This window comes from Schistocerca gregaria, chromosome X (genome assembly GCF_023897955.1).
Source record: "Schistocerca gregaria isolate iqSchGreg1 chromosome X, iqSchGreg1.2, whole genome shotgun sequence".
Lineage (NCBI taxonomy): Eukaryota > Metazoa > Arthropoda > Insecta > Orthoptera > Acrididae > Schistocerca > Schistocerca gregaria.
Window position 1 is genome coordinate 615,669,641 of NC_064931.1, and position 11,269 is coordinate 615,680,909.

At 40.3% G+C, this 11,269-nt stretch overlaps 1 protein-coding gene across 1 annotated transcript in view; it reads left to right on the plus strand.

Moving 5' to 3' along the window:
- Positions 1-3,089, plus strand: part of LOC126298899 (uncharacterized) — a 74,854-nt gene extending 71,765 nt beyond the window's left edge. Inside the window, exon 3 of the mRNA XM_049990437.1 lies at positions 2,758-3,089. Within this exon, the coding sequence (XP_049846394.1) occupies positions 2,758-2,853 (96 nt within the window). The 3' untranslated portion in view covers positions 2,854-3,089. The remainder of the gene's footprint in view (positions 1-2,757) is intronic.
- The last annotated feature ends 8,180 nt before the right edge of the window (positions 3,090-11,269 follow it).

The window sequence follows — 11,269 nt, forward strand, 5'->3', positions numbered from 1 at the left end:
TGCCTTTGGACTAGGAAAGTTTTGTACTTTTTTCTGAACTTTAATTAGCACAACAATCATTGTTCGAATCACAATCACGAAATTGTCAGAGCTATTTCCTGTTTCTTCTGAAGTTTGCGCAATTTCTAAATAAATGGCAAATTCAATCGAATGAATGTCCAGGAAATTAACTAATAAATAACACATACGTAGATCTTCAGGAGAAGTAGGCGATGGTGGCTGCATACCACGTTCTTCATATTTCATATTTTCAAGGTTGAAAACATTAATCAGATTCCACATTACTGTGAAACTCTGGAACCTGCACCAAGACAGCTGCTGTTAATAGCATATATGAAGTAAACATAAAAAATTAATTCAGTTTTATCTCCATTGTTAACACTTAACAGTACTACAAAGGCAACTTCTAATTATTATGGATATTCAATGAGTTGCAAATTCGAGTGAATGGCAGCTATGAACAACAGTTCAGACAAACTATGAACAGAAACTGAAATTCGCTTTACAGATTACAATCTCGTGGTATCGTGCTTCCTGTTTACTGATTTACCGTCAGCCAAGACTATGTGCCTGCTGTATTGAGCACACGCTGTGTACTACAGCTACGATAGGGGTGCATTTTTCTCTAGCCGTCTGGCGAGCTAAGAATTTGGCAACGCTCGCCATTTTTTTAAAAATATTTGCAGCGTGTCTTAGCAGCTAAAATTCTGACATTGGGTCTTTCGGTGTTTTCCACCCGTCTAAAAAAATTCGTGGCAGGTTTCGACACGTCGGATTGTCTTGTCAGTTTATTTGTAGCCTTGCACCAATTGTGGGTAGAGTCACTGTTCCGATTAAAATGTGTTGCATACTATTACCTCAACGGCTTCTTCTATGACAGAACCGCTGCAGGTATGAGTGGGTTAAAGATTTCGTTTCATCGAATACGATGGTATGTTGGTTTATGAGACTGTGTACTGTAACAGTAGATTAGCCAAAATCGCAGTGTTTAACGTGTAGCAGACAAGAGAATATGAAATTTCCGTGTGTAGTTTTTGTAGACGTTGCGGGTTGCATAAAACCCATCGCTAGGGGGAACTGAATCACCTTGTATGGTTCAACTAGGGAAAAAAAGCGGTACCATAAATCAGCGACTGTTAAGGATAAAAATTATTTGCGAGTATTGGGAAATTCGTCATATTGTCCTATTGTCCACCATAACTTGCGAAAGCAGCATCTGGATGCATTTACTCATTCTGGATATACACTACTGGCCATTAAAATTACTACACCAAGAAGAAATGCAGATGATAACGGGTATTCATTGGACAAATATATTATACTAGAACTAACATGTGAGTACATTTTCACGCAATTTGGGTGCATAGATCCTGAGAAATCAGTACCCGGAACAACCGCCTCTGGCCGTAATAACGGCCTTGATACGCCTGGTCATTGAGTCAAATAGAGCTTGGATGGCGTGTACATGTATAGCTGCCCATGCAGCTTCAACACGATACCACAGTTCATCAAGAGTAGCGACTGGCGTATTGTGACGAGCCAGTTGCTCGGCCACCATTGACCAGACATTTTCAATTGGTGAGGGATCTGGAGAATGTGCTTGCCAGGGCAACAGTCGAACATTTTCTGTATCTTGAAAGGCCCGTAAAGGACCTGCAACATGCCATCGTGCAATATCCTGCTGAAATGGAGGCTTTCGCAGGGATCGAATGAAGGGTAGAAAATGTTCAAATGGCTCCGAGCACTATGGCTGTTCACCGCGATGTCTCCAAACACGGATGCGACCATCATGATGCTCTATACAGAACCTGGATTCATCCGAAAAAATGACGTATCGACATTCGTGCACCCAGGTTCGTCGTTGAGTACACCATCGCAGGCGCTCCTGTTTGTGATGCTGCGTCAAGGGTAACCGCAGCCACGGACTCCGAGCTGATAGTCCATGCTGCTGCAAACGTCGTCGAACTGTTCGTGCAGATGGTTATTGTCTTGCAAACGTCCCCATCTGTTGACTCAGGGATCGAGACGTGGCTACACGATCCGTTACAGCCATGCGGAAAAGATGCCTGTCATCTCGACTGCTAGTGATACGAGGCCGTTGGTATCCAGCACGGCGTTCCGTATTACCCTCCTGAACCCACCGATTCCATATTCTGTTAACAGTCATTGGATCTCGACCAACGCGAGCAGCAATGTCACGATACGATAAACTGCAATCGTGATAGGCTACAATCCGACCTTTATAAAAATGTCGGAAACTTGATGGTACGCATTTCTCCTCCTTACACGAGGCAACACAACAAAGTTTCACCAGGCAACACCGGTCAACTGCTGTTTGTGTATGAGAAATCTGTTGGAAATTTTCCTCGTGTCAGAACGTTGTAGGTATCGCCACCGGCGCTAACCTTGTGTGAATGCTCTGAAAATGTAATAATTTGCATATCACAGCATCTTGTTCCTGTCAGTTAAATTTCGCGTCTGCAGCACGCCATCTTCGTGGTGTAGCAGTTTTAATGACCAGTAGTGTACTTATATGGGGTGGCCTGTCTTAGCTGCCTCACCATGTACTTATCATAAAACAAATGTCAAGACACAATATTTATAAGATGACTTTTTTTTACGAAACAGTAGCTTATTGAGATATGCTTTGGTTGTTGCCCCTCAGATATCGATTCAGTTGTTTAGGGTGCGCTACAGCCTGCTGGTTGGCCCTAGTCCAGGTTGTGTAAGAGCAACGGCCGCTTTGGTGTGTTGCAGCTGGTGGAGAGCGAGCGGCCGAGTGCTCGCATGGCGCCTCCGCGCCGCCTGGACTGGATATTGGCCGGCGAGCCGGAGCTGGACTACGCGCAGTGAGGCCTGCCGCCGCCACCGCCGCCCCAGTGTTGGCTCACCACTTCCGCCGCGCTCTCTCTTCTTCCTTAACCTTCTCATTATATTTTGTAATGATGTATCCATTGTATTCTCCCTACTCCCTTTACAATCGTCACAGCGATTGACTGCAGAATTGCTTCCTGTGAAATACTTAGCAGTGCTGTATGGTTTATTTATTAAAGCTAAAATGCTAAAATATATTTTTAATCTTCTCAGCACTTACTCTTTATGTTTGATTAAGTAGTAATACCTTTACCCATTATTCTAGACGAAGTTTAGAATTTAAAAAATAATTGTCTACTTGAAGAAAACACCGTATCGTCCATGACAGCTACTTGGATTCCAAAGTAACCGGAAATGAAATAACTGATGCTCTAGCTGTTCACACGTAATATCAAAACACTCGTGAAGAACACCGATATTTTCTGGATTTTCGAAGAGCTCCCGATTAACCACTACACTGACGCCTTTATATGTGATATCTAGCAAGTTTTCTATCCTGGTTTCAGTGTCATCCTAAGATCCAGACACAATTCTGAATGTGCCCCCACTGAAGTACAACAGGATAGTTGCTGCCCGTGTTATACACTGGCTGACAAAAAAGTGTAGCACGCACAAGACTTTGAGAAGATGTGTGATGTTACTCCACTGATTACAATCTAGTCAAATTAAAACAAAAATTGTGAGTATGATCCCACTTACCAGTATCACGAACCACACAATAACCCCAATAACCCTGGGTTCAGTGTGGGGAGGTGGGGCGGTAGTGGGGTGGGGTGAGTGGACTGCTGTAGCCTGTTGTGGGGTTGTGAACCACTGAGTGCTACGGGGGTAAGAAGCCTCTTCGTCTTTTCTAGGTACCCGGTTCTATACGCAATGCAAGCCTGATACAACGTTAAACACAAACAACACTAATGCGCTCTGGTCCCAGAGAAATGGAACCGTAATCACTTACATACTCAATGATGGTGTGTACATGAATGAATTTACATATACAACCAACTGTATCTTCTAGGTGCTTCACTTTATTCCTCAGGTAATGGTGTATTCCAATAAATTCGCTAATAATGACAGTTGTAAAGTCAGAATTTCCCATATAAAGCCGAATTGTGTCTGATAAAAAGTGTAATAATTCATTACTTGGGGCTAAGATTGGTAAGTTGCTCTTAATGTAGAAAAATATGAAGTTGTTCACTTCACAAAACGTAATAGTCTATTGAACTTCTGCAAAAGATTAATGAGTCACAACTGTAGTCAGATATATGTAAAACTAAAACAAACACGTGGAAGTAACAATCTTAAGTATATGAAATGGAACTAATACTTAGGGTCTGTTGAGAGTACAGCAATGAGAAACGTTTAGATTCATTTTTAGGATGCAGGGACACTGCAGATGGCGGACGAAAAAAAAACTGCTTGCAATAACCTTACACGCAAAATTCTGGGAAAATAGGCATTGCTAACGAGTTTGCCGAACACGGAACATACACAGAAGCGTGACGTGAATGAACATAGTCGAAGAGCCTGAAAATCGGCACTGAAAGACACATGATGATAGTCGAGCATGCTGCTAAAATATGACTACTAGTAAATTCCAAAAATCGATTTTCATTGTAGTATCTTTGAATTTTCTTATGCTTCCTGCACAAAGTTTGACCTTGAAGATGAAAAGAGTGGCTAACAACGGCCGAGTCAAGGAAGAGTACACCAACGACAACATAGTATACAATAAAAATGCTCTGAATCATATTTAACATTGATTTCCCAAAATGCAGATACAGTTATTAGTTTGGTGTTTCTCTTCAGTGTATCGTATGCGAATAATGACACTGACATCAGTAGTGTAGACGATGGAGTTTACGTCTCCTTTTGGTCACCAAGATAAATCATTGCCCAAATCATCTCAAACAATTGCCAAGACAGTTCCTTCAACAGTGTCACGCTCAATGTTTTGTCCTATATACATAATACATTGTTAGACTCTAACGAGCACAAGGTCCTAGAAACGTTAAATAAAGAAATAGATCTCAAATTCTGATAGCTCTCCCAAATTCATCGAAAACATTCACTTCAATGTAACTCTACTGTAATTATGACAAAACAAGGTGAATGTTTCCGTACATTTTGAAAAATAAATGTTTAGAATCTGAAATGAGCGGCACAAGTATCAGGTCTTCTGTATTATTACATTTTGAGAAATTACATTTAGCTACGCCACTAGAATGCTCCATTTAAAACAGGAAGCACAAAAAGCAAAATGAAGAGAGAATTTGAGTGCAGGTAAACTATCTGAAGGCAAAATAGTATATTTTTCTACATTCTTCTACTTTTTGCCTACATCTTAGTTTTATGATGTCCTCGTAATTCTTTATTTAAAATACTATGTAATTGTCGGATGTATTCTTACCCTACATCATCCCACTCTGCTAAAATATGACTAGAAAATTCCAAAAATTCAATATAGTATCTTTGGATTTTCTTACGCTTCCTGCATAAAGTTTGACAGTGAAGATGAAAAGAATGGCTAACAACAGATAAAAGTGACATTAAGAAGCAAAGATGTTTGCTGTGGAACAGAGAGAATCGTTGTTCAGATGAGCTTTAACGCTTTCTCTTTCCACTTAGCTCGCTAGTTAAGCACCAAACGAACTGTTGCTGTTCCTTATTCAAAGCTGACGTCTTTCCCAACACAAATATTCTTATAATTCCATAGACCCTCAGTATAACTCAAAGAGTAAACTAAAGGAAAGAAGGTTCCATTTGCCGTTGTTTCCAAATTATAGCCGATCATTAATCTTGAAGTTGTAACAAAGAAGGAAGATACGTCCCGTCGACGACGAGACTCTTAGAGACAGAGCACGAATTCGGATGAAGAAGCACAGAGTGGTTATAATTACACTTTCGCTACTTAAGCCAGTGTAGACAGCAGACTGTTTACCGCATTGGTGTCCAACATTGAGGAATGATGTTCAGAATGTGCGCTGCAGGATTTGCGTTGTTAGTAGTGTTTGTGTCATGACTTGCTGTTAGGCACAGGTAGTGGTTCGGCGACGTAGGGCTGAAACACATGTATCAGTGTGCATTACAGCTGCAAACGTCGACATGATCTGGACAAGATGAGCAGGAGGGATTAGCACATTTTACCGTTTGAAAAGTGCTGCGAACAATTGTGAAATGGAATCTCTAGTGTGATTCCAGGCCATCGTGGATGCAGATGGTCGTCACATTGAGCAACGTTTGTTACCTGGAACGTAAACATGATAAACAAAACAAAACAAAATATTACACTCTCGTATGAAAATTAAAAAATGTTTCGTTACATGATTTATTCGCTATTTCTCTTCCGCATGTCCTTGTAGGGGCATGAAAGGGAAGCAGTGGTTGGGAAGGGAGTGAGACAGGGTTGTAGCCTCTCCCCGATGTTATTCAATCTGTATATTGAGCAAGCAGTAAAGGAAACAAAAGAAAAATTCGGAGTAGGTATTAAAATCCATGGAGAAGAAATAAAAACTTTGAGGTTCGCCGATGACTTTGTAATTCTGTCAGAGACAGCAAAGGACTTGGAGGAGCAGTTGAACGGAATGGACAGTGTCTTGAAAGGAGGATATAAGATGAACATCAACAAAAGCAAAACGAGGATAATGGAATGCAGTCGAATTAAGTTAGATAAGGAAATGAGACGCTTAAAGTTGTAAAGGAGTTCTGATATTTGGGGAGCAAAATAACTGATGATGGTCGAAGTAGAGAAGATATAAAATGTAGAGTGGCAATGGCAAGGAAAGCGTTTCTGAAGAAGAGAAATTTGTTAACATCGAGTATAGAAGTAAGTGTAAGGATGTCGTTTCTGAAATTATATGTATGGAGTGTAGCCATGTATGGAAGTGAAACATGGACGATAAAAAGTTTAGACAAGAGGAGAATAGAAGCTTTCGAAATGTGGTGCTACAGAAGAATGCTGAAGATTAGATGGGTAGATCACATAACTAATGAGGAGGTATTGAACAGCATTGGGGAGAACAGGAATTTGTGGCACAACTTGACAAGGAGAAGGGACCGGTTGGTAGGACATGTTCTGAGGCATCAAGGGATCACAAATTTAGCATTGTAGGGCAGCGTGAAGGATAAAAATCGTAGAGGGAGGCCAAGACATGAATACACTAAGCAGATTCAGAAGGATGTAGGTTGCAGTAAGTACTGGGAGATGACGAAACTTCCACAGGATAGGGTAGCATGGAGAGCTGCATCAAACCAGTCTCAGGACTGAAGACCACAACAACAACGTATATGTAAATGTTTCCACATAGTTTAATTGTCCTACTATTAGTCAGTTTTCGTGGGGACTCTATCAAGTAGCGGACGTTTAATTAAAACTACCCTGTAAATCGTCCGCGTCCATTTCAGAGCAATCATCTACGTACTTATCTTAAGAATACAGGCAAACAACGCAAAACCTAAATCAAGGTGACTGGATAAGGATTTGAACTACCGTCTTTCATTACGCGAGCCCAATTTTTTAATATGACGCTGAATGGCGTCACATAGTAAAATCAGGTATTCGAATGTGAAAGAACGGGTCGTGATACCCTAAACCAAAACGGTGAATATTAATAGTACGTGGCCTAAAACCGACATCAAAAGAAGGAATAAATCCTAGTCCGTGCTTAATTAACACAGATTTCTATAAATTATCGTGTGATCTTGGACTGTGGGTATCGCATTGTGTAAGCTTTACATGATATACCTATAATCTGCAAAAAATTGTTATACTACGTCTAACACTGACGAAATCCTCTTGCATAATTTTTTCACACAACTGTGATGCATAATTGTCAACCCGAGGACAGAGCATACTTGAAGTACGTAAAATACGTAAACATGTTTTGGTAAATGTATTATTTATAGGTTATGACTGTGTCACAGTGATTACAAACTGATGGCTGATATAGGCAGCAACACGAAAAATCACCATCAGTCGTTGATAATCTGATTTTAGGACTAACTTTTATACATTTCGATGAAAGCCTGATTACAATAATGGATATAAAGTTACCAACAAGTGAACAACAGTTATATTGAAAATGAGAACTACACCTTTCTCCCGCTGTGACGTGTAGAAACTGACCATTTATAAATATCGATACGAACAGCGTTCATTCTTAGGCATAACCGGAACATATCAATATGGTTACAGCGAGTCAGACAGCGTATCACCATAACCTGGAACATTTCTTGTGCAACAGAAATGCTAGGAACTGAATTGAGTTTTAATGTAGGAAATTACCATGAATTCAGTGAGCTGTCCTCAGCGCAACTTATCGACTCTAGATGGCTTATCAATAATCAACAAATTTCAAGGCATGAACTCTCTGAGCACTATTGTAAACTATAGGTAACTTTAGATCGCTAGTGTTCTTAGTCGTTCGTTCTCAGAATGTTTATTCATCGTATTCCATAAAGCCAGTGTCATGGATTCTTCAGGTATAATCTTGACCAAAAAAGAAAGAAAAATATAGAAAAATCAACTAGTCTTCCCCTTGTGATATTTCTGATTACGCTGGCGAAGTAAGCATTAAATACGCGCAACACTGAGTGTTTGGGATATGTTTACAGACGTATAAATACTAAAACTGACCCTTGATTTCCCAGTCAATCATTCGCCTTCCGGAAGTCCCCGTATGCAGCGCATCTCTTTGAATTTGGACTTTCCAGGCGTTGTCTACGAGTAAGAGAGAAAACATGAGAACGTACGTGTATTCTACAAATGCAGAATACGGAGTGCGAGGCAGCCGACTTCTGCGTTAATTGTGTGCGATTCTTTTGTTCGCGGCTGGGAGCGGAAGCGGCGGCCGTGAAGACGTGACTCGGGGTCCAGTGAAAGTGCAAGAAAGCGGTTACCACCGCCCTTCTCCTGCCCCTGCCTTACTGTCTGTCTCTTCATTCACCTATTGTGTCACCATCGCAAGAAAAAATAGCTAACACTTCAGTTTTTGCTTTTACTGCGTCTAATAACAAACAGACCGCAGCAGACTAACACAATGCGTCTCTTCCGGGAAAAATGTGTCGCCAGAAAGATGTAAACCCACAGGTCCGGCTCCTCAGCTCCTATACGACTCACGCGATGATTGACCTGGATTGAATGAGGTGTGGAAAAACTAATAGAGTACTTTACTAAACGTAACAATGGGAAGAGACACAAATTGAATGAAGCTCAGTTGTAGCTGAAGCAATCTGAAGTCTTGTGGTAGTTTCTGGAAGTATCTAACAAAATATTCTCTGAACAGAGGTAAACATATAACACTTTTCAGATGCATGTGGTATTTTTAAAACTGGATTTCCTAGTAGGTTTCAAACAAACTCAACTAGACTGATCTCAATCAATTGATTATTGAGTGCGATAGTGGTTGTCATTATGAGAAACAGCTACAAACCACAAAATTAATACATTTTTTAAAATTATTTTAATATTCATGGCAGTTAATGGTCCTTAACTGTAACTGTTTATGTACAGAAGCGGCCATGACACTTGCAAGCTATAGAAGCTATCAGTGACAGTTTTTCTGTTCATTTCTAGGGAGATCGGTAAAAACGGAACCTTTATAGGATCACATTTTTGTCCGTCCGCCTGTCCGTCTGTTAAAACCCCCTTTCCTCACGAACGGGTAGAGGTATGACGTTGAAATGTATGTCGGATACTAAGGTCTACGATCCCCTGGCTGTATAAAAAACTTAAGCTTCTAAGTCAAAATTCACTTGACGCCTTCCTAAGAGACAATCTCCGCTCATTCCAAATTAATAATATAAGTGTAGACCAGATGCGGCTTAAATTCAAAGAAATAGTATCGGCAGCAATTGAGAGACTTATACCAAATAAATTAACAAACGACGGAGCTGATCCTCCTTGGTACACAAAACGGGTTAGAACACTGTTGCAGAAACAACGAAACAAACATGTCAAATTTAAACAGACGCAAAATCACCAAGATTGGCGATCTTTTACAGAAGCTCAAAATTTAGTGCGGACTTCATGCGAGATGCCTATAACAGTTTCCACAACGAAACTTTGTCTCGAAACGTGGCAGAAAATCTAAAGAGATTCTGGTCGTATGTGAAGTACGTTAGCGGCAAGAAACAATCAACGCCTTCTCTGCACGATAGCAATGGAGATACTATCGAAGACAGTGTAGACAAAGCAGAGTTACTAAACACAGCCTTCCGAAATGCCTTCACAAAAGAAGACGAAGTAAATATTCCAGAATTCGAATCGAGAACAGCTGCCAACATGAGTAATGTAGAAGTAAATATCCTCGAAGCAGTGAAGCAACTTCAATCACTTAATAAAAGCAAGTTTTCTGGTTCAGACTGTATACAAATTGGGTTAGTTTCGGAGTATACTGATGCATTAGCTCCATACTTAACAATCATATACAACCGTTCGCTCGACGAAAGATCCGTAGCCGAAGACTGGAAAGTTGCACAGGTCACACCAATATTCAAGAAAAGTAGTAGGAGTAATCCACTAATTAACAGGCCCATATCGTTAACGTCGATGTGCAGCAGGATTTTAGAACATATATTGTGTTCGAACATTCTGAATTACCTCGAAAAAAACGGTCTATTGACACACAGTCAAATGTTTTCTAAAAACATCGTTCCTGTGAAACACAACTAGCTCTTTATTCACATGAAATGTTGAGTGCTATTGACAAGGGATTTCAGACCTCTTCCGTATTTCTTGATTTCCGGAAGGCTTTTCACACTGTACCACACAAGCGGCTCGTAGTGAAATTGTGTGCTTATGGAATATCGTCTCAGTTATGTGACTGGATTTGTGATTTCCTGTCAGAGAAGTCACAGTCCATAGCAACTGACGGAAAGTCATCGAGTAAAACAGAAGTGATTTCTGGCGTTCCCCAAGGTAGTGTTATAGACCCTTTGCTGTTAATTATCTACATAAACGATTTTGGAGGCAATCTGATCAGCTGTCGTTTATCGACTAATAAAGTCATCAGAAGATAAAAACAAACTACAAAACGATTTCGAAAAAATATCTGAATGGTGCGAAAAGTGGCAGTTGACACTAAATAACGGAAAGTGTGACGTCATCCACATGAGTTCTAAAAGGAATTCGGTAAACTTCGGTTACACGATAAATCAGTATAATCTAAAAGCCGTAAATTCAACTAAGTACCTAGCTATTACAATTACGAACAACTTAAATTGGAAGAAACACATAGAAAATGTCTTGGGGAAGGCTAACCAAAGACTGCGTTTTATTGGCAGGACACTACGTTTGTCCGTCCTCTTTTGGAATACTGCTGCATCGAAACACTGCTGCATCGAAATACTGCTGCATCGAAAAAGTTCAAAGAAAGGCAGCACGTTTTGTATTATGGCGAAA